This window comes from Capra hircus, chromosome 10, assembly GCF_001704415.2.
Source record: "Capra hircus breed San Clemente chromosome 10, ASM170441v1, whole genome shotgun sequence".
NCBI lineage: Eukaryota > Metazoa > Chordata > Mammalia > Artiodactyla > Bovidae > Capra > Capra hircus.
Window position 1 is genome coordinate 17,562,780 of NC_030817.1, and position 25,378 is coordinate 17,588,157.

The following is a 25,378-nucleotide window of genomic DNA, read 5'->3' on the forward strand; positions in this document are numbered from 1 at the left end:
TGGAGAGAAAGGAAACCAAACTGGAGGGTTATTTAGGGTTACACGTAGAGAGTTTTAATTGCCAGGAGGACGGATCTAGACTTTACTAGCAGACGGGAGTATGAAACAATGAGTGGGTGGCTGGTAGCTGGAGACCACGTGGTAGATGATCACAAAGCCCCACAGCGCCCAGCGTGGTATTAAAGGGAAGACGGTGTGTCGTCTGCTGTTATAGCTGTGCTTTCTGATAAGGTCTGTGCTTTAAATATGCAAGTTGGCCTTTCGAGGAAAAACCACTCTCCTAATAAAAGGTGAATATTTATTATGATGACACAGAAACCACCATACACAAAGTACAATCCTCTAACACCCTAAAATACATACACGTGCACACTGTACATAAATTTATATTATCAATATAAAAATACATCAATAACATTTCTAAGGACAGCAAATACAAAACCAATAAATACTGCAATTCTAAAACATCTACGTATATTAAGTGCTGGTGGATAAGATGACAGTAAAAGGAAGAGGCCAAAGCAGACCCCAAAACCAGTTTACAGACTGGAGTTGGTTTCAGGGAGGTACCCCAATGTTCTCCATTTATTTCTCAATTTCCCCAAGCACTTACAAGTGCCTGACACCATCAACTCTCAAAAAACAGAGCAAAGTTAGAATCTGACATTGTGGCATAATTTTTTTGCACAGCCCTCCTTCCTTCTCTCTCCCCATCTTTTACATTCTTTAACCGCATTTAAGACAAAGGAATGTCAATGATAAGCTTTACTTAAAATCAACACCTCTATAGCCTAACCTTATATATCGCATCCAAACAGAATGTTTGCCTTCTCATACTCTCTTTTAATGTCTTGTGTTAAATTCCACCCACCCTGATCAATAAGTAAAACTGCATGGATGGTCAAAGAAAGCAAATGAAAGAAAAACCCAACCTTAATTCTAGCATGGGAAACAAGGCACAAGTGTCAGAAAATGGCTAATGGACCAGCTATTAAACTGAGCAGTGTTGTGCCCTAGCCAGACAGTCAGCATCCAGACCTTGACCACAACATCCCTAGTGTCTAAACACTAACACACTACTGCCACATGGATCTTCTTTTCATAAAGTTTAGGAAAGCCCATGAACTTCTCAAAATAACAGAAGCTGGGGGCTAACTTACAAGACAAAATAAGGAGAATACTTATAATCAATTTTAAACATGGGCTAGATTTTCAGGTCTTAATATAGATAATGGACAAAGAGCTCCATAAGAATTGTAAAGTCAAGAAATTCTTTCTCTTGTGTGTGTGTATTTCTGTTATATGAGTGAACTATTTAATCTGTGCTATGAGCGGGGCAGGCAAAATATTGCCACCATTCCACAGCACATTCCCTTAAGGTCAATTACAATTTCTAGTTTTTAATCAAATGGGAACTCCTGCACTCAATCCCCTTCTCCTATCTTTCAGGCCATAACTACTTTCTCACTTGAATCTGTAACAGATTAAGCAGAACTCAAAAGTCCTTTCCATCATCTTTAAGCTAGTCTTGATATCTAGAACCCAATGCAACCCTGCATGAGCCTTTCACTGTACAAGCTAATCCCAGGAGGGACTTGGTACACAGGGATCCCGCTCTCTGGAGTCAGACACATGGGGGGGCCTTGGAGGTGGGGAACAGAAGGCATTGGGGGATGCAACTATCATGAGAGGTGTAGAATTTCAAAAGCATTTCTCTAGCTGGGGATTCCTGGAACCTAGTATACACTGGTGGGTTTGCAGGCCAAACTGCACCCTGACCTGAATCTAACTGGTCCAGAATCTAACTGGCCTCTGGTCTCCTAGCATCATAAATACTTCCTAAGAGATGAAGTACAATTCAAAGGAACTCATCCAATCAACATGTCTCAACTGACTCTGCCATCACTGAATCAAATCAACTGTAAGATCCTGGAGCTCCTGAATCACTTCTGGAAATGAGAAAGCAGGACTTTGACCTTTAAGACTGATATGCTCTCTGGTGTCACCAGCATCCAACGTTGAGACGGTCAAAGTCTGGAAGCTGATGGAATAACTGCACCGATCCTTGGGTAGAACAGATTCTTCTCTTGCTGCCGAACGTCCTCAGAGGCGCAGAGTGCCAGAAGCAGGGGAGAGGGTGAATTCTGGAGTGCATCCTCCGGCCTCTGGTTAGGAAGCAGTGAGGTGTGCATCTTCAGAGCTGCACTGGGAAGGACGCATGGTTCCGGGCCCCAGGACATCCTGTCCACAAGCAGCTGCTACTTCTTGGGCTTCTCTAGAATGTTGAGGAATTTCCCCCGTGTCATCTCTCTGGCTGGAATCACAAAGTACATGAAAGGTCAATGAATACCTAAACTCTGAAAAAGGGTTCACAGGAAGACTTGAGAATGCACAATGACATAAATTGTATACAAAGTTGCTATCCTAACAGATTCCATCCCTACTAACTTCCAAAAAGAGGGAAACACAAACCACTCTTGACAACTATAGTAATTACCAACACTGTCCTGAAGTTGGTAGTTACTATAAGGTGCAGGCCAACTGGGGAAAATCTTTATCATTTACCCTGTTAAAAAAATCACCAGGGAGCTCCCCCCAAATCCCCCTCTCCCTCAACAATGTAACCTAAGACTCATGTTCACTGTCTCAGGAGGTTTGCTTCTGGAGGCTAAAATCCAACCAAGATCACAGTCTTTTCTAGATTGTTGGTCTCTGGACATTTATAATCTCAAATCAAAATTAGAGATCATTTACCCCATCTCTCAGGAGTGGTAGTCCCTGGACACTGTAATATAACAAGGTTTATATTCCCTCAGTGCAATTCATCTGTGGATGGAGTAATAAAGTAGGGTTTATAGAGCTTTGGTCTTCTCTCTCTTGGCATTGTCAGTCCTTAGATATTTAATATAGCCAGGCAAGGTTTATGTGTCTTTCTCTGACTTTTAGTACCATCAATCTTTGAATGCTGTAGTTACAAGAGGGTTTATACAGCTACTTTCCTACATATGAGGCTCTGAAAATGAAAGTAAAACATTTCTCAATTACAGACCCACTCCAGAAGCCCCCAGTTTTAGCTCGGTCAAGCAAATTCTCAAAAATCATATGTGGCATAATCCCCTTCATCCTTATCCCTATGTCTCTTAAATGGATCCTCTTTTTATGTCTCTTAAATGGATGTAACCGTGCTGAAAGTTTTCTATAGCTGGCCGTGGAGGTCGGAAGTCTGGAACCACACAGTGGACACACAGCAGGCTGCAGTGCCCTCTGGCCTCCCAGGGACATGTCTCCATCCTGGCCAAAGGAGAGAGATGACTAGGGAGGCACATGCTGAAGGACCTTTACCCTAGGCTCCGTGCTTTCCTTCCCAGCAGAGCAAATGCTGCTAGATCCCCACTCCTACCACCCATATTGAATAGCTCTTGGTTTAGTTCTACAAGAAATAAATAAAACAGTACAAACTTTGTAACCACAGGAAAGTTTTAGGTAACTGCAGTCTACTCATTCCCCATCTTTCACAAGTTCAAAGCTCCAACAAAGGAAAAGGAAATCCCATTAACTAGGAATGGAAGCCCCAGTACTGGGTCTTATCTCATGTGCCCACAACCCTACCCTGGCCAAAATCAAACTGACCATTCCTTCAGTGGGTTTATGCCGAACTCCATACATACAAAGTTCCTATAAGACTTGCAATTACTTGTTGATCTGATTGTCTTCCTTCATGAAAATGTAAGAACTAAGGGCAGAGGTAGTATTTTACTATTGTTTATATCCCCAGCACCTAGCACAGCACTGAACCCAGTATCTGCTGATAAATGCTGGCTAGATGAATGATGATACACAAAAGAACTGGAACCAAGCAGGCACACAGTAGTCAGTTTCCTTCCTTTTCACAGACAAACAGTAAGACTTGTTAAGTGACCCTCACTGCTCCACTCTCTACATTGTGGGACTCTTTTAAAATTTACCTTGCTTGTTTGGCAGGAAAAGTCATTTCCCTTGATGAAAGTAATACCAGATTTATGGAGAGATCCAGGCACAGGACTAACTACTCTAGTAGAAATCCAAACAAGTGTTTTCTTGACCAAGGGAGGCAGCATGGACTTCTTTCAGAGAATACAGGCTCTGAATTAAGTTCCAACTCTAGTATTTGGCAGCTGGATGACACCTTGAGTTGGGTAGGATCTCTGAGCCTCAGTTTCCTCATCTGTAAAATGAGTAGCATATTATTGCCACCTGCTCTGCATTCTTGGGTATTCAGCCATGATCACGCTTAGTGCAGTGGTAGTATTATTAACACATCACCTTTCAGAGGAAGTTGGTAGTCTGCTTCTTCCCCTGTATGCAGTATTTCCTGAGTGAATAAGTGAGGGGATTGTGATAAGGCAGACTAGCAATCTCAAACATCCCAATTCTTGGAATCTTCCCCTCAGCCTGATCCTGTAGGAAATGACTACTTATACTTTTGTTCCCAGTGGGTCTCATCATTTATTCCTCCTTGGATAGGTTTTCTGTCTATTCTCCAGCGCTTACTAATGACCTTAAATACAGCATCCAATGATCCTGCAGCATGGCCAGAAGCAGGTGCTTTAGAAATCAGACTTGGGTAATAAAACAAACTCAGTGGGTAGAACTGAGCCTTGTTCCAAAAATCCTAGGCTCAGAGCACTGTACTGATCTTACTAATTATTTCTGCCTCTTGCACTTCATATAACCCAATTCTTTACTGTTTTTTCTCCAAATGGGAAAATGACCAATATTTTAAGACCTAAAATTCTACAAGATCCAATCTATTCGAGGGATCAAAAGGATTTAAAAAGAGAAATAAACGGATATTCCAAAGTCTCTCAGTGGCAAGCTCTCCTTGAATTTAACCAATCCTTTTTTAACAACCCCCTTTCCACTCAATCATTCCCCCCCCTTCAACCTAATCTAAGTACACAGAGCTGCAGCAAAACCACCGTAAAAGTAGAAGTAATTCAAAAGACATCATCTTCTACATGGGAGGGGAGAAAGTTTTCCTACTCGCTGGTCCTATATAGGAGATATACGAATTCCTGACATAGCTGCTCCCTAAAAGAGGGCTGTACCCTATAAATCACACCCTAAGCACCAACCCCTTTCTGTGCACAGAGAAATTGCTGTGGGTCAGCGGCTGCTCCAGAGCACGTGCCCGCCTGTTCTCTTGTCATCAGCGATGTTAACGTCTCTGATTAATTCATATACCCCTGGTTTTATTCCTCACCTCTTTATCCTTGGCTCTCCTGTTCTACTGCAGTACGAAGATCCTTACCGACCTGCTACAGTAATCACCGCCCGCTAACCGCACCCCCCAAACCTAGTGAAATTGTTTAGTGATGCCAACCGCGCTTTTAATTTGCAAGACAGCAGACACAGAGGTAATTTATACCAACATCTGTTCATTTTTGACTTCTGAAACAAACTCGCACATGCTGCTACAAAATCCCATTAGGAGTAGAGAGACAGCCTTCTGCTACTATTCCGTATTCCTCTTATACACACACACGCACACACCTTCCAGTACGATTTTATATGTAAATATATTTTACTACTCCCACCAAGGATCTCAAAACCCGTTGGGGAAAAAACTTTAGAGAAGACGACAGCTTGCTGACAGAGGAGATGAAGGTATTTCTATGTCCTCCTGCCTAGTTTCATCTCTTCTTCTCAATATAATCCTTGCATTAATAGTCAGGGTAAGATTATCTGCTCCTCAGCTTGGCAATTCTGATTTCTGCCTTCTCTCCTGCTTCTTTTTCCCCCACAATGTTTCAGAAGACTGTCCTGGGGACAATAAAATTGCTAGAATTTTATCTGGAGTCAACATCATTTCTTAACTATCTTCTAGTTCCAGATTAATTCTCTAGGATTATAAGACTCAACAGAAAGGCAACATTGCTACCACAGTCTAATCACTAAGCCAAGAGGGATCCATTGGTCCTTAGCCACCACAGTGTATGCTGTGCAGAAGAGAAGCACGACCTCCACATCAAGTTGTGATTTACGGGCCCTGCTAGGCTGGGCACAGACCATAAACTGAGAAAGCCACAATCAAGACTCTCACCAAAGGGTGAACATGTGAACTGCTGCGGAGTGAGCGACAGGGGACAACGTGTACACATTTAAAGACAACAAATGGATAAACTAAAATCAACTTCCAGGTTGATGTCGGTTCTATTACCCTTTCACAGGTTCCCTAGGGCTGTCAGGTTCGTGGCAGTTGTAAATACCTGGGTACACGTTAGAGAGGTCAGGGCTGAAGGGAGGGCTCCATCCTGCTTGCGGTGAAGGTGGTGTGTGCTTGAATGTAATCTCTTCTCTAGACTCTCCAATTCTTCCAGCCTACACTCAGCCTTGCCTCTGGCTCCCTTTCCACAATGACTATCCCCAAACTGCCTTCTCTGCAGTAAATTTTCTGGTGGCTGGTTGAAAAAGATTTCAGTGGTACAGATTGATTTCTCACCGGTGAGGGGATGAGGGATTACCAGAGGCACCCTGGTTAACGAGATTGGGTGCACAAGCTCTCACGAGACCAGCCCTCTCTGCCAGGGCTCTGCACCTTTCGCCCATGACATATGGGTTTCATTACGGAAAGATTTTCCAGATTATAACTTTGAGGCAATTGCCTGATAAAATTCTGCTTGGCTTTAAGACAGGAAACAATCGAAAGATTAAGTAACTTTTAATGAAATGGAAGAAACTCACAGCATTTGGTTTTCAGTTCTAATGCAAACTACTTTAAATATTTCTGTGCCTCAATATAATTAAAAATATTAGTGAGGTGGAAGAGAGTTACTTTTCACTGGTTCTCTCACATCCTGAAGAGCAACAACAGACTGTTCAGGAGACTCTAATATGAGTGGCCAGGAAACAAAGGGGACAGCATAGTGTTGTGAAAAGAGCAGGGCTTTTATTTGTTTTAATTTTTTGGCTGCACCATGCAGCTTTCGGGACTAGTTCCCTGACCAGGGACTGAACCCAGGCTCCCAGCAGTGCAAGCATGGAGTCCTAACCATTGGACTGCCAGGGAATTCCCAACAGCAGGGTTTTTAGCATTCGCCAGGCTCGGATTCAAAATCCCAGCTCCCATACTGAGCCTGAGCCACCGTGGGCAAGTCGCCAGAGTCATCTCTCTGTGTTTCAGACACCTCATCTGTTCAAGGTGGGGTTAATACAAGGGTCACACAGGCATTTGGTAAATGCTAGCTACTATATGACTCTTTCTTTCATCTCAAACAGGAAGTTTATTTAAGCTACAAGATGCTTAATGGGAAAATTATCAAGGATTCATTTCTCTTAGAGCAATTTATCCCTGCTTTAAGACAGATTGCCCTACACATAACAGCTAATGTACAAAAAAGTTAAAAACCGCCTTGGGTTTTACAGTGATAAAGTGAAAAATATTAAAAAAATTCTCCAACTGAACAGGAGAATTGTATGCAAGGATTTTTGTTTGTTTTCTGTTAAACAGTAAGAGCAAAATAACTTACTGGAATATGAAAGACAAGGGCTGAATGAGCACGCAAGGAGGGGGACTGTCACAGAACCAGAATTCTGCCCCAGTTGTCCATCAAAACATAACATTGTATTTAGTTGTTTTTTTTTTTAAAGGGGGTGGGTAATATGCTCATCTACATCACCAGTTAACTGAAGTACAGTAAAGAGTGAGGAAGGCATACAGGAAAAAATAGAAAAAGCCATACTGTAGCAGTGAGGACGTGGGAGAACCGAACTGCAGTCTTCTAGCTGAGCATGTCTTCTTGGTCTGAGGGAACTGACTTCTGGAGTAAAGAGCAAGTTCCCTTCAAAGCAGACACCTCCTGTCTGCTGCTGGAACACACCGACTACATCTTGGCTAGTACAGTATGGATTTCTCTGTTCTTTCGTGTACTCCTTTCTCACTTCTTTATTGCACTTCAAGTAACTGGTGATGTACAAGAGCATACTCCTTTAAAACAAAAAAAAAACCCCTAAATGACCAATGTTATGTTTTTTTTTTTTTCAATGTTATGTTTTGATTGACAACAAATGGGGCAGAATTCTGGTTCTGTGACAGTTCCCCCTTCCTCCTCAGTGGCGTGCTCATTCAGCTCTTGTCTTTCCTATTCCTGTAAGTTATTTTGCTCTTACAGTGTGTCTGCTTCATGAATTGGCTGCCCATTAAATCGGAATCTAATCTACCTGATTGACAAACCCTATCTTTCATAGTAAACCTTCATTAGTTAACTAAGCGGTATATGCTTAATCTGTGTGCCACAGAACTGTCCTGCCCTGCCACCTTCAAATTAACACGATGACTGTTCTTAGTTTTCATTAATATGATGACTCCTTCCTTGGGCATCCATCGGCCACAAGGAACAATGGCATCTCCTCAGCTGCCAAGAGGGACCAGGTCAGTCCCGACTGAGCATACAGGCAGCACCAGGAGTGGCAAAAACGGGAAGAACTATTTATTTTTTAAAAGATCTCAAACGTGAAAGGAAACACGACTGTCTTGCATTTGTGTAACAGGTTTACTCTGGAGGCTCAAACCTGGGTACTAGTTGGGGCAGCAACCTTCCTTAACTGTATGAGCAGCTCCTTCTAGTAAAAAGGAGCACATAAAACCCTAGTTAATTTGGCTTAAATCAATGTGTTAAATGGTTATCTACTTATAACCATATCTTATATCTTCTACAAAGAAGATACTTTGTGGAAATGATGTGCCATAGGTTTTGATTACAGTTTTGACTTTTCTTTAACAAATATTTTTTGGTTGAAAGTGTTCTAACAATGAAGAGGGACCTGGTAGTCATCAGTGTGCACTGTGCAGGAGAGAAGCATGAAGGCGGTGGATCAACAGCTTAGTCACGTAGAGACCCGACCTACAAGGTTCTAGGTATGAGGGAAAATTCACATAAATGAGAAGTGGCCTTGGAGACAGTTAGCTAGCAGTTCACGGGTATCTTGGTACATCAGGGGAGAACAAAGGAAACCGATGTGATTCATAGAGCCGATGTCTCTCTCACAGGAATGGGGAGGGGAGGGTTTCCTGTCACTCTGGCATAGAGCTGGCACACAGCAGAGCAGTGCCCGAGCAGGCTGTGAAGCTAAGATAACTCACCATGCTCCAGTCAGACCTCCACACAAAACCTACCACTAAGTGATCGATAATTCAAGTCAAGGACTAAGTACTTTATAATGCCTCTGATGTGAGAGCAGCAAGGGCTGGGGCCACTGTCAAGAACAGAAGGTGCTATGAACTGGGCATGAAGTCCCTGGATGAGAAGGGCTCCTGGGACCTCATTAGAACACTGGTGGCCCTCAGAAAATGGTAGAATTGTAATAAGGTCCACAGACCATCCTCAATCAACTCAGGGGAGAGTCAACCCAAGTAAGAGTATATGGTAGAAATCTCTCTTTTCTCTATATAAAAGCAGCCTTTGAAAGCAGACAGAGGCCTTTGCCCAAAATTCCCTGGGCATAAGCATTTCAAAAGGACAATGAAATACATATCTAAGGAAAGAACAGCCTGGGTGCCTCTGTGACCAAACTTATCATTGACTATGAAAATCTTCATCCTAAGAATTCTCAAAAAATCCTTTTGGAGGCAAACTTTCCAGATTCTGTTTCTATAGAGTGTTCTGTCTCTCTAACAGGACTTTTTCTTCCAAAAAGGGTGGCTTGGTTAAGAAGCGTGTTCTCTCCACTGATTTCAGGAAAAGATAATTTTATGTCAAACACTTTTTTTTTTCCCAACTCAGTAAGGGTCATTTCCAGAGACTCTTTTATCTAAGAAGTAATATAAAAAAGAAAAGCCAGGACTCAACATATAGATAAACGCATTTGGACAGCTCCAATATGGAAAATAATTTTAATGCCTTTTCACAACGGAGGAAAAAAAAGACAGAAATATCCAGCCAACAGATTTATTCTCAGAATATAAAACATCAAGCAGGAACATAAAATATGGGAAGTGTCAGCCATGATGCCTGGAGATTGAAAGCAGAAGTAGAAGAATCTTAATTGTCAGGTATTTGAAAAATGTATTCAAGCAAAAGCCTGTGTTTCTCCATCAACTCTCCCAGTACTGCCCTCTTTCAAAAGCAAAACAAGACAAGATTTCAAATATTCAATCCTTTTTATCGTCCTTCTCCCTACTAAACAATAAACCAAAACAACAAGCGGCCCCAAAGATCTGTGTTCAAGAAATGAGACCTAACAACTTCTTGTTTGTGGTGTTTCCCCTCCAGAGGGCCCACAGGCCTATTTCACTTGGTTCCTTTTCCAAGGGCAACTCCACTGAGTGAAAGGCATTGAGATCAAAACAATGGTTAATACTCTTGGGGCAAACTTTTATTAAATGCTCATAAATTTTCACAGAACATTCACACTTCAGGACCTGTACTTAATATAGACTGTGGTGAAACACTTACTATGACCAAAGGCTAGTAGATTCACACAGCCTTAATTTCCTCATTCATAAAGTAAGTGTAGCAATAATAATCTATCATGTAAAGGTTAAGAAAGAGTGACTAGTCAAAGTGACTTCATCAGGACACAAAATATTTTGCCCCAATTTAGAGTAATTTATTCACAGGCAATATCCCACTCTCAGGAAAATCAGACCAGGATCCCAGCATAGATAAATTTCAAAGGGCTTGGACATTAAGAAACTTTCCTACTCATCCCCACCTCAGGGTGCTGGCAGTAGCAAACGTCTACAGAGGATGCAGGCCCCAGTCTTCCTGACCCCCAGGCCAGGGAAAGAGTTACATCTTCACACTGCGAGGCCAATAAAAACCTCTCTTGATTATAATTTAGATAAGAACCACTGGATTGAATAATAATGTCTGAAACTCCCCTAGCTGTTTCACCTTGAGACGTCCATCACTGGGTTAAACATGATGCTAATTGCATTTGGATTGATTAATTTCTCTCACTCCTGTCTATTCGAATAACGCTTAACAAAATAATCATAGCACCCAGAGCCAAATCTTTTCCGTCAAAGGAATGAAGCCATCAGAACAGGCAGAGATGAAAGAAATGAAGATGACCCGTAATTACTGCTACGGTGATATCATTACCATATTATACAAAATGAGTGTGGGGGGAGGGGGAGGAGGGAGGAGGGGCTGATATTATTTATATTTTTTAATGGAACACTACAATCTAAGAATACAGATTTAACATCAAGTGGGACACATAGAAATATAGAACTTTAAAAAAATACAAATCTTGCTCATGAAATTGCAAAATCCAACAAACACTGAGGTCCAAGATACATCAAGTGTCTTGGGCTGTGAGCAGGTATTATTCACGCCACTATTTTTTCACCGCAATAACACTTTGTGTATGACTCACATGGAGATTTAAGATGCTGTCTTCATACCACAGCACTTCTGTAGTTACTGGAGAATTTTTCTTTAAGCCAGGGGATAATGTAATTTTATTTTAATTTTGTTAGAGGTGGCCTTGTTTGTAGAATTAGAATCTTGAGTTTTAACTGCAGGTAGTTTCAGTTTAAGACACCAAAGAAAATGTCTATGTATCTTCATGCATGGTTCATAGGATGGTAGTATGGACTTAACTCACCCGCAAGGAAAAATATATTTCCCTACTTCCTTGTTGTTTGATAGGACTTTTTAATATATTATATATGATACAGAAAAACTTACGATAGCAAAGGATTTGAACTTTAGGTCTGAACCTATCACTTATTAGATCGTGATCTCAGGTAATTATGCAGCCTCTCTATGCCTCAGTTTCTTCATCTGTAAAACGGGGGTTTAGTACCTACCTGAGTCAGTTGTTATAAGACTTAAGATGGTACATTTAGGTGCTCAGTAAGTGCTGGTACAAGAAAAAAACTTCCCCCTAAAATTTAATGGCTATTTACAGAACCTCGCATGTTTTGGTTATTTCATTTAGTGAAGTTATTTCAAATATACACTATAAAATACCTTGAATATAGATTTTAACAAATATTTGTGAAATAAATAGGATACTTAGAAGGGGCATCACTTTAATAGGCTAGAAATATCTGGGGGATATTTTTGCTACAGTATTTTAAACAGAGAACCATAATTAAATTGAAAACAATAAAAACAGATACTGAAATTGTTTTACTTAACTTAGACAAGAAGACATGTTTTTCTATTTTCTTACATAAAAAATACTCCCACAGAAAATAAGCACATGTATTTTGATTACATGTATTTGTAGTCATTCAGTAGTAAATGTAAACAAGAAAAAAAAAGACAACAAAACACTGTATTTCTGCCAGTGAAAACAAGAGATTAAACCATTTACAATGTTAACTCGGTGTTCTCTGCTTTCTTTCTGGTAAAGAGAGACAATGTATACAGTAAAAAGGATTTCTCTTGTCTAGCTTTGGAATTAGATGGGTCTAGCCTTGATTCAAATCCCAGCTCCCCATTTACAAGTTTTAAGATCTCGAGCAAATTATTTTTCTGAGCATCAATTCGCTCATTCATAAAATGGGAATTATAAAATAGACACTGCAGAGTCTTGTGAGACAAAATGAGGTAAGAAAAGCCTTTATATTGTCTGGCACACAGTAGGAAAGTCTATAAATGGCAATGTTACTCATTTTTTTAATGTCCAATCTCAGTTCAAATGTCACCTTTTAAGGAGGCCTTCCGTGGCCACCTTATCCAAAGTGAGTACTCTTGGTTACTCTCTTTCATGTCAACACATTTACTTCCTTCACAGCACTTACCAAAATTTGAAATTAACTTTATTTACCTTCATGCTCCATGAAGTTCTATGGGGACTCGTCTATCTTGTTCGGTAACCAGAACAATACCAGGCACGTGGTAGGTGGTCAGCTATATATATCTACTGAAATAATCTATTCATATATGAGGAAAGAGGAACTCTACTTCCATTTCAACTCTTAATTCAACACTGTGTATAAGGAATTTTGCCCCAGTAAAATTACCAATGTTTTTTATACCCTTTAACTCAGCAATTTTACTTCTAGGTAGCTATCCAAAGGTAAACCAACAAAAATAGTAAATAGGGTATTCATATTCCTATTCATTCCAGCACTATCTGCAATAATTGAAGACTGGAAACAACCCAAATGTCCATCTTTACGGAGGGGACTCCTTATTGTAGAGTACTGTTCAGCTGTAAAAATGAAGAAGAGACTATACATTGCTATGGAGCCATATCCAGAACATGTTGCTCTGGAAATATGCAGGAAAAAACCAAGGTGTGTATAGTAGATTACCTTATGTGGAAAATTAGGACATGGGGAAATACATAGGTATATTTACTTACATTTTCAAAAGAAGTAATGGAAAGATAAAGTTTAGTATTACTTTTTACTAATAAAGATGGTTACCTAGGAGAGGAAAAAGACCAGAGGGCAGGACAGAGGCAGAAGCAGACACTTTGTACTTTATTTTATACATTTTACTTTTGGACACTATATAAATATTTTATACATTAAAAAAATTCACTAGGGACTTCCCTGGTGGTCCAGCAGTTAAGATCCTGTGCTTCCACTGCTGGGGGCACAGGTTAGTTTTCTGGTCAGGGAATGAGATCCACAAGCCATGTGGCATGACCAAATAAAAAAAATCATTAAATAGAAAAAAAGCAATCTCTAAATATGGAAATAAACTAGAAATAACTCGAATCTCTGAAATTTGGCATAACCACACAGTACAAGTTTAAATAATTCTAAAAGACATATTCTGACTATATCCCTACAAGTAGATATCCTAAAGATACAAATGAGGCACAAAGAAATCTTAAATTGCAGGCTTCCCTGATGGCTCAGCATTCAGAAAATTAAGATCATGGCATCCAGTCCCATCACTTCATGGCAGGTAGATGGGGAAACAGTGAAAACAGTGGCTGACTTTATTTTTCTGGGCTCCAAAATAACTGCAGATGGTGATTGCAGCAATGAAATTAAAAGACGCTACTCCTTGGAAGGAAACTCATGACCAACCTAGATAGCATATTAAAAAGCAGAGACATTACTTTGCCAATAAAGGTCCGTCTAGTCAAGGCTATGGTTTTTTTCCAGTAGTCATGTATGGATGTAAGAGTTGGACTATAAAGAAAGCTGAGCGTCGAAGAATTGATGCTTTTGAACTGTGGTGTTGGAGAAGACGCTTGATTGTCCCTTGAACTGCAAGGAGATCCAACCAGTCCATCCTAAAAGAGATCAGTCCTGGGTATTCATTGGAAGGACTGATGTTGAAGCTGAAACTCCAATACTTTGGCCACCTGATGCGAAGAGCTGACTCATTGGAAAAGAACCTGATGTTGGGAAAGATTGAGGGCAGGAGGAAAAGGGGATGACAGAGGATGAGATGGTTGGATGGCATCACCGACTCAATGGACATGGGTTTGGGTGAATTCTGGGAGTTGGTGATGGACAGGGAGGCCTGGTGTGCTGCAGTTCATGGGGTCGAAAAGAGTCGGACGCGACTGAACTCAACTGAACTGGTGGCTCAGTGGTAAAGAATCCACCTGCCAATGCAGGAGACATGGGTTCAATTATTGATCCAGGAAGATCCGACATGCTATGGAACAACTAAGCCCGTGCACCACAACTATTGAGCCTTGGAGCTGCAACTACTAAGACGACATGCCCTAGAGCCCGTGCTCTGCAACAAGAGAAGCCACCGCAATGAGAAGCACATTTCAAAAAAATCAAAGTCAAAAATGTTATAAAAACAAGAATCTACAAAAGAAAGTATAACTGAATCGCTTCGCTATACACTTGAAACTAACACTGTAAATCAACCATACTTCAATATAATTAAAAATTTTAAAAATCAATTAATACCTTTAAACATTTTAAATTTGAACTAGGCATATTAGTAGGAATACAACTTCTTCTTTTAAAAAACAAAACAACACTCATTTACCAACTCTGTCCATGGAAAAGGCCCAGAAGCGTGACAGTTCAGTACTAATGAATACTATTAATACTTAGATTTCTACTAAAAGGAACCAAGGTTACTTGGAGATATGGATGAGATTCTAAGTCTGAAGAAGTAAATGAACACAGAATATCCTGACGTGCTAAAAGGAAGGAAGTTACCAAATATTACTAAAGTCATGTCAAACAACACAGGAGTCAACAAAAAGGGGTGTCCACTAACTAAAGATGGGACAGTTCTGACTGTCAGAAAGAATAATTATTATAGTAGTTAGAAATATGTTAAATATGAACACCTATAATGTTTCTTAAAAGTCCTTAGTTATTTCAACTGATCTCATGTTCTGAAAATCAGTAAGTAAAAGAGAGGAAAAACCAATCTTTTTTTCCTGCCTTTACTCTCTGGACTATATTTCAGGAAAACCAAATAGCTTCTGATGATAAATACCATTTTTATTTTACCACCTAAACCCAATGATCCTCATTGAAACTGGAACAAATGAAGGTCTTCTGCTTTCTGATATGCAGCAATAGCAAGTACATGTATGAACCATTCTTTCCAAAAAGACTGATTCCAAAATCACTTCATTCTCTAACTCTACTAGACTGCATGAAATTTGGGGGAAAAAAAGGAAAGTGTGAAATGCTACAACTAGGATAAAACTCATCCAAATTTAAAATGCAGGAGATCTTCCCAGACAAACAACCTAGTTTCTTCAACAATTAAATAGGACTGGCCGGGTTGGGGGAGCTCTAGAAGAACAGGGAGTGCCTATTTATACAGAAGATTAAGAGGCTGAAGTCTGATGTCAACCATATGCAAATGTGCAGACCTTCTCCAGATACTAACTCACACAAACCAATTGTGAAAAACAGTTTTTAGCCAAACTGGACAAGGATTATGTTATTAAGGAATTATTATTTTATTTTGTTTAGTGTAATAATTGTGTGTGTTTTTAAAAGGGCTTCTTGGTTAGAGATACATACTTAAAGTACTTATGAATGCCATGGCACTAGGATTTGCTTTGAAATACTCCAGCCAACAACACAACCACAACAAAAGTGTGATATAAGAGGGCAGTCATAAAACAAGAATAGCAGAAAGCTGACGGAAGTTGGGGATGGGTATGTGGAATTCATTATAGCATTCTCACTACTTTAGTAACGTTTGCAAAATCTCCATAATAAAAAGCAAACTTCACCAACTGCTTTTCTGGAAATATAGCTTTTTCTCATTATCACTGCATATCATAATACAATGAAGAGTAGGCCAGGGAACAGAGATGACGACAATTAATTATACAGAGGGCTTGGAAATGGATAGACAGAAAAAGCTTGAGAAAGGGGGTGAGTTTTTATGTCATGAATGTTTATTTCCATCATTAAATTCCTTGGATGAGGAACAAATTACACATGACCAAACAATCAAAGGCAGATAACATTTTTTAAAGTCCACCAAATCTTCCTCAGGTTAAGCCTAATGATACGAACCTGCTGCCTTCTAACCTTTCTTAATTATTTAAGAACCACACTGACAAATCTAAGAGCACAATTTTCAATTTATTCATAAAATAGCTACAAGTGCAGCTCTCTTGCTCAACATTTTGCTCCTACAAAATTCTTTGGGAGGTGGAAAGAGTAAGTCCTTGGTTACTCATTTATTGAATTCTGAATTGAAATTTTTTGATTTGAAAAAGCTTTAAGGTCACTACAGCAGAAATTAACATAGTATTGTAAATCAACTATACTTTAATAAAATAAAAATAAAGCTTTAGGGTCAGTAGTAAGAGTAACTTTAAGGTCTAGACCAGTCCAATAGCTAACAAGTTACAAAAATGAGTAGCTTAATCTAAACATTGATTAGAGTGTTTGTTAGTGGCCAAATCATATCTGAGTGTTTGGGACCCATGGACTATATAGACCATCAGGCTCCTCTGTCCATGGAATTCTCTAGGCAAGAATACTGGAGTGGGTTGTCATTTCCTTCTCTAGGGGATCTTCCCAACCTAGGGATTGAACCCAGGTCTCATGTATTGCAGGCAGATTCTTTACTGTCTGAGTCACCAGGGAAGCCTATTCACTGCTGCTGCTGCTAAGTCGCTTCAAGTCGTGTCCGACTCTGTGCGACCCCATAGACAGCAGCCCACCAGGCTCCCCTGTCCCTGGGATTCTCCAGGCAAGAACACTGGAGTGGGCTGCCATTTCCTTCTCCAGTGCATGAAAGTGAAAAGTGAAAGGAAAGTCGCTCAGTCGTGTCTGACTCTTCGTGACCCCATGGACCGCAGCCTACAAGGCTCCTCTGTCCATGGGATTTTCCAGGCAAGAGTACTGGAGTGGGGTGCCATCGCCTTCTCTGGCCTATTCACTAGTCCAGCTAAATTTCAGCTAGTCTGCCCTTACACCATCAACAGCTGTGAATATAAATGATGACCTCCCTAATCCTACTTTAATTGGATCACTCTTACTTCATAGATGATGATTTATCCAATTTAAAACAAACTACTTGTTCTGATAATTTGATTTTAACTGTTTGCAATGTAGTTTCACATATGTATGGTTCATGTTCTCAACTTGACCAGACAATAAAGTCATCAGTGGAAGAGACTTTCAAAGATATTTTCCCTAAATGACTTGGAAAAAATACCCAATACATAGTATTTGCTTCCCTGATAACCCAGTTGGTAAAGAATCCACCTGCAATGCAGGAGACCTGGGTTCGATTCTTGGGTTAAGAAGATCCCCTGGAGAAGGGAAAGGCTATCCACTTCAGTACTCTGGCCTGGAGAATTCCATGGGGTCGCTAAGAATCGGACACGACCAAGCGAATTTCACTGATAATAGTCATCCAGCAAGGCTTAATTTAAAAATATTTTTCCTTTAAAATCATATAGTAGTACAAATGTACAACAATTACTGTTTTCACTTGATTATGAATTAAAAAAAACATTATTTATTTGGCTGCATCAGGTCTTAAGTTGTGGCAAACAGGATCTCTGATCTTCACTGCAGCATGAGGGATCTTTAGTTGTGGTGCACGGGCTTAGTATATCCACGGCATGCAAGATCTTAGTTCCCCAATTAGGAATCGAACCTGAGTCCCCTACATTACAAAGTGGATTCTTGGCCACTGGACCACCAGGAAAATCCCTGAATTTCTTGCAAAAGAAGATTACATCAAGGTGAGAACTTGATTGTATGATGTGTCTACCTAGGTAGTCTTGTTAAAGGGACCTGGGACCTTTAACCAGAGGGCTTGCACCTGGACTAACATCTCTCTGAGCAACAGAATACAAAGAAACAATAATGGACTGAAAACAATTGCAGGAGTGTGCAGCTGGGGCAGTTATGAACAAGAGGATACAAAAAGGACCTGGGACCAAGTGCCATTTCTGAGGGGCTGAGAGCAAAAGCAGGGTATTGTGCAGGATCCCTGCACACAGCGTCACCAGGGAGGGGGCAGATCACCTAAGCTATGCCTCCTGCCCGGTCCACAGACCTGCCCCTGCTGTTATCCCCTTTAAGGACCCAAGCAGTTCCTCTGGGGAGAGAGCAAGAGTACCTGCTCCTTGCTTCCCCCTCATCTCGTGCTGCAGCAGAGCCCTAATGATGCCCTGACTAGAATTCTTATCTGGCCTTGTATCAATTTCTGTTGATTAAAGGGGTCAAAGGCCCAGGTCCCTAACAATATGGTAGTTTTTAGTTTACTTGTGAGTTGAAATTACAGCTAGTTAACTTTCTGTGTTTTTCAAATATCCAGTTTTGATATTTCTGAAAAATCTTATTTACATTTGTAAATTAGAACATAAAAATATCCTCAGCCATAAAATTACATTATACTGTGTATAGCAGTCCACTTCATGGAAACTCCAGAGTTTAATCTATATATAATAACTATATATATAGTTTAATATATAGATTATATATAATAACTATATATTGAGTTTAATCTATATATAGTTAACATAACAAGCATGTTGTTTAATCACTCAGTTGTGTCTGACTCTTTTGTGACTCCATGGACTATAGTCCACGAGGCTCCTCTGTCCATGGGATTTCTCAGGCAAGAATACTGGAGTGGGTTTGCCATTTCCTTTTCCAAGGAATCTTCCCAACCCAGGGATCGAACCCACGTCTCCTGCATTAGAAGGTGGATTCTTTACCACTGATCCACCAGGGAAGCCCTATAGTAAGCATATACTGAATGAAAAAACATTCTTTCATTGACAGTACAGGTGATAATTTAAGATCTTTAAAACAACTTATGTGTGATCAACATGGCAAAATATAAGGGGAAATCTGGTTAGACAGTATATAAACATTTACTATAATGTTTAATAATTAAATTTAAAACATATTTTTCATTTACTTTATTTGCACTCAAGCGAATAAAGAAGTGAAAGAGAAAAGAAGCATTTTATAGGTACTAGACCACTGCCACAAAAATCAAAGGTCAGAGTTCTAAACTTGTTTCCTCAACTAATCAACAAGCTCTTATGACATGCTCATTATTATCATTTTTTTAAGATTACCTATTTGTTAACTTTTGGCTGTGTTGGGTCATCCTTGCTGTGTGCAGGCTTTCTCTGGTTGTAGGGCTACTCTTCCTTGCGGTGTGAGGGCTTCTCATGGCAGTGACTTCTCTCATCTCAGCTCATGAGCTCTAGGGTGTGTGGGCTTCAGTAGTTGTGGCAGCTCTTTTCTAGTAAGTCGGCTCTTCTCCTTATGTGGCCAAAGGATTGGAGCTTCAGTTTCAGCACCAGTCCTTCCAATGAATATTCAAGACTGATTTCCTTTAGGATGGACTGGTTGGATCTCCTTGCAGTCCAAGGGACTCTCAGGAGTCTCCTCCAACACCACAGTTCAAAAGCATCAATTCCTCGGCGCTCAGCTTTCTTTATGGTCCAACTTTCACATCCATTAATGATTACTGGAAAAACCATAGCTTTGATTAGACAGACCTTTGTCGGCAAAGTAATGTCTCTGCTTTTTAATATTCTGTCTAGGTTTGTCATAGCTTTTCTTTTAAGGAGCAAGCATCTTTTAATTTCATGGGTGCAGCCACCATCTGCAGTGATTTTGGGGCCCAAGAAAATAAAGTATGTCACTGTTTCCATTGTTTCCCCATCTATTTTTGCCATGAAGTGATGGGACTGGATGCCATTGATCTTAGTTTTCTAAATGTGATTCTGATGCAAGCTCAAAGTTTGAGGACCACTAACCTATCTTACCTGGGATTCCCAGGTGGCTCAGTGATAAAGAATCTGCCTGTCTAATGCAGGAGATACCAGAGATGCAGGTTCGATACCTGGGTCTGGAAGAGCCCCTGAAGAAATGGCAACCCACTCAAGTATTCTTGCCAGAAGAACTCCATGGACAGAAGAGCCTGGTGGGCCACAGCCCATGGGATTGCAAAGAATCAGACACAACTGAATACAACAACAACCTATCTTACCCAGACTCTTTGATTTTGTCTCCAGTTCTAATTCCTTACTAAAAGAAATATTAATAAAATTTTAATTGGTTAAAATTATGATCATAAAGCATACTTCTTACCATAAAACTAAATGCAGAAAAGTGACACTATCTTCTCTATAAGCCACAAAGGGAGAAATTAAAATTCAGCCAAGGATTAGAGTTTTTTATCAAAACTTCAGCTCAATTTCTAGTGCCATGCATTATACTTAGTATTAAGGTTATAATACAATCCTTAAATTTGAGAATCTGGCAGAAGACAGACTGGAAAATAAGTAATTATCAAGTAATGTCATCCAAGCTATAAAAGGAGTATACAATACATTACAGAGACAGACATGGGGTCAATCAAAGCTGCAGAAGGTTTGGGTTGGATGGAAAGGAAAAGCTTTAGAAAAGGAGTAATATTTGAACTGATCCTTTAGGAATACAGTATCTAGGAACAACTTGGCAAACTAAGGACAGCTCTTTTTAAATGCTTTCCACTAAGCCACTGGGGTAAAAATGCAAGTGAACATTATGAAATAAATCTTAGAATAAATTCTAAGTACTTTCTTAATTCCCAAGACCATTTGGGATTTCTTGTGGCTACCAAAGTAGTAAAAGAAATGGCCCTGCTTTAAGAAATTAAACAAGTCACAAATTTGATCTATGCAAATCTGGCAGAAACAAACCAATTATAACTATTCACCATATTTGGTTAAGCAGAAGTTGTGACCATCAACAACCAAACCACAATTAAGTCAAGTGATTTGCTCCCAAGTTGAGTTTTAAGACTGATGTTTTCACAAGATTTTTGAAAAAAGGGAAACATTCACTATGCATTTATTTTAAAAGTTTTATTTGGTAAAGTTTTTTTTTGGCTGATTTTAGTTCCCTGATCAAAGTTAGAACCTGGGTCGTCACTAACGAGATTGTGAAGTCCTAACCATTGGATCACCAGGGAATTCCCTTAAAATTAAAAAAAATTTTTGCAGCTTTGCTGAGGTATAGTTGACAAATAAAACTGTAAGATATTTTAAGCACAGTACATTGTGAAAGAATTTCCCCCTACCAAATTAACTAACAGATATTGTTGTTCAGTTGCTATGTCATGTTGGACTCTTTGTGACTCCATGGACTGTAGACCCCAGGCTTCTCTGTCCATGGGATTTTCCAGGCAAGAATACTGGAGTGGGTTGTCATTTCCTTCTCCTCTCTTAAAAGTTTTAAACGTTTTTATTTCTTATTCAAAAGACATAATTTATGAAATCCAGGGTGGAGGATACTACCTTAATGAGTTAAAAATTCTGTGCTTCTAAGATCAACCTGAACTAATTCCACCTAAAAACCACATTTTAGATTAGTCTTTTCCTCTCTATTCATGTTGGTTCTAATAAACTAGCATTCCTTTAACCAAACAAACCTAACACTTATTTTTTTAGACAGTAGAGAAGCATGCTAAAAAGTTTATTTTAAATAAAGACTATTTATTAAGTCCCTAGTAATCTAGTTCTGATTTGATTGAGGAGTATTATTTCTAATAAATCCAGAGTTGAGTCAAAGGCCAGAAGACAATGTGAATAAAACACAAATATTTCTAACATTAATCACATTCTTTGAATTACCTTCTTAATGACTGCCCAAGTTCAGCTTGAGTTACTGGGTACATTCACTTCATCTGTATAATCAATGATGTATCTATCTCTGAGGTTAAATGTCAATAAAGAAATGAATCTCTATGTGCCAGAAGCATTCTATTCTTTCAAAGTTATACTCTATGCAAAATAAGAATATATGACCAAAGTTAAAAATAACAACAAAACATGGGACTTCTTTGGTGCTCCAAGAGGTTAGGAGTTTGCTTTCCAATACAGGGGACGCGAGTTTGACTCCTGGTTGGGGGACTGAGATTCCACATGCCATGGTGCAACTAAGTCCATGAGGTGCTACTTCTGAGCCCACACTCTCTAGAGCCCATGCTCCATAATGAGAGAAACCTACATGCTGCAACTAGCGAAAAAAGTCATGTGCAGCAAGAAAGACCTGGCACAGGAAAAACAAAGAAACAAAACAGAGGGTATGACCTATTGCTGTCAGTTAGCCATTACAGTCAGCCAACTGCAAACAGATTCACAATATGCTATTCTCCATCCTAGCTCAAGATATGAAATATCCAACTCTAGAGTCCTTTGAAATGGAATCCAATACTGAGAATGATGAAATAAAAAAGACATATAAGTTTTTGCTTGCTCAGTTTCTGAGTGACTCAAGAATACAAAGGAGAGATCAATAAATGGTTAAGTTATCTCTAAGTTTAAGCAAAATTTTAGATATTACTGGACTATAAAGAAAGCTGAAGGCTGAAGAATCGATGCTTTGAACTGTGTTGTTGGAGAAGACTCTTGAGAGTCCCTCGGACTGCAAAGAGATCAAACTAGTCAATCCTAAAGGAAATCAGTCCTGAATATTCATTGGAAGGACTGATGCTAAACCTGAAACTCCAGTACTTTGGCCACCTGACTTGAAGAACTAACTTATTGGAAAAGACCCTGATGCAGGGAAAGATTGAAGGCAGGAGAAGAAGGGGACAACAGAGGATAAGATTGTATCACCACTGTCAGCTGAGGATGACATCACTGACTCGACGGACATGAGTTTGAGCAAGCTCCAGGAGCTGGTGATGGACAGGGAAGGTTAGTGTGCTGCAGTCCATGTGGTCGCAGAGTCGGACATGACTGAGTGACTGAACTGAACTGATTTACATATTGGGTGATTTATTGTACTTACACCTAGTTAAGAGAGATGATATGGGGTGGGAGGTGGGAGGGGGTTTCATGTTTGGGAACTCAAGTACACCCGTGGTGGATTCATGTCAATGTATGGCAAAACCAATACAGTATTGCAAAGTAAAATAAAGTAAAAAAAATAATAATAAAATAAAAGTTACTTGAAAAAAAAAAAAAAGTATATCCAGAGTCCAGTGCAAAACTTACACAAACACATCCCACATCAAAAGAAAGTTTAAAATGATGGCACAAAAACTTGCACATGAATGTTCATAGATGCATTTTCATAATAGCCAAAAAGTGGACATACCCAAATGTCCACCAACTGATGAATGATGTGACATAGCCATATAATGGAATATTATTTGGCAATAAAAAGGAATGAGATCCAGAGGCAAAAAGTAGGTTACCAATCACTTAGGGCTGAATGGAGAGTGGCACTGGGGGAATGGGAGTGACAGCTAATGGTTATGCGGCTTCTTTTTAGGGTGATGGAAATATTCCAAAATTAGACTGTCACAGCAGTTGCATACTTCTGTGAATATACTATTAGGTTGTACAAAAGTAATTGTGGTTTTGGACTATGAATTTTAAATCATCATAACTAGGCTCAAATACATCTTTATTAATCAAAATAGGAACCATTATAATCACATTCTTGCCAATGAGAAATAAATTTGTTCATTACTGTAGCATAAAAATCCATGCTTTGAGATTCAGTGAACTCTTGGAAAGAATTTTCTGCATTCTGCTGGTTGTGGAAGCATTTTCCCTGCAAAAAGTTTTGAGATGCATGAAGAAGTACGTGGTAGTCAGTTGCTGAGAGGTCAGGTGAATATGCTGGATGAGGAAAAACTTCATAGCCCTATTTGTTCAACTTTTGAAGTGTTGGTTATATGATGTTGGGCCCTTTCTGTTGACCAAAGCCAGCTGTAGGCATTGCAATTTTTGGTGCATCTTGTCAATTTGATGAGCATACTTCTTAGACATAATGGTTTTGCCAGGATTCAGAAAGCTGTAGTGGATCAGATGGGCAGCGGGTCCACCAAACAGTGACCATGACCTTTTTCTGGTGCAGGTTTGGCTTTCGGAAGTGCTTTGGAACTTCTTTTCTGTCCAACCACTGAGCTGGTTGTTGCCTGTTATTGTATAAAATCCACTTTTCATCTCACATTAAAATCTGATTGAGAAACTGTTCATTGTCGCGTAGAATAAGAGAACACAACACTTTTAAACGATGATTTTTTTTTTTTAAATTTCCGGTCAGCTCATGAGGCATACATTTACCAAGCTTTTTCACCTTTCAAGTTTGCTCCAAATACCAAATGACCATAGAATCGATGTTGAGTTCTTTGGCAACTTCTCCTGTAGGTTCAAGAGGATCAGCTTTGATGATCCTCTCGGATGTGGTCAACTTCTGATGGCCAGCCACTACACTCCTCATCTTCAAGGCTCTCATCTCCTTTGCAAAATGTCTTGAACCACCACTGCACTGAACATTCATTAGCAGTTCCTGGGCCAAATGCGCTGTTGATGTTGTGAGTCGTCTTTGCTGCTTTATCACCCATTTTGAACTTGAATAAGAAAACTGCTTGATGTAGTAGAAAACCTTTTGTATACACATATATACATAAATACTATGTATAATACATATACTTTAGAAAACTTATGAATTTTGGCCCAACTAAAAAAATCTATAACATTTTGATTCCACTTAGTTGACTTAGTATAACAGAATGCTAGATTTCTAATTAAAAAAATAGATATGCAACAAGCAGCAAAGGTTTACTGTATAGCACATGGAACTACAGTCAATACCTTACAATAATCTGTAATGGAAAATAATCTGAAAAATAATATATGTTATGTGTATGACTGAATCACCGAGGCATGCACCTAAAACACTGTAAGTCAACTACACTTCCGTAAAATATATATATTAAGAAAAGAAAAAGAAAACTGCTCGAATTTGCTATTTGTCTAACATCTTTTCCCTAGTATAAAATAAATAGAAAATAAACAGCAAGTGATAAGTCAGCAAAAAAACACAAAGCGAGAAATATGTATTAAAATGATGTATAACATAACCACATTTATTTAGAATGTATTTCAATATCAAAGGCCAAATTGCAACAATGTAAAAATTAAAATTACTTTTGTGCCAACCTAATAAAAACTCACTGTACACTTCAAATGGATGAATTTTACAGTC

The 25,378-nt window shown here is 39.4% G+C and overlaps 1 protein-coding gene across 1 annotated transcript in view; it reads right to left on the reverse strand.

Annotated features, from left to right (window-relative positions):
• Positions 279-25,378, reverse strand: part of LIN52 (lin-52 DREAM MuvB core complex component) — a 116,723-nt gene continuing 91,623 nt past the window's right edge. Inside the window, exon 6 of the mRNA XM_005686072.3 lies at positions 279-2,314. Coding sequence (XP_005686129.1) covers positions 2,259-2,314 — 56 coding nt within the window. The 3' untranslated portion in view covers positions 279-2,258. The remainder of the gene's footprint in view (positions 2,315-25,378) is intronic.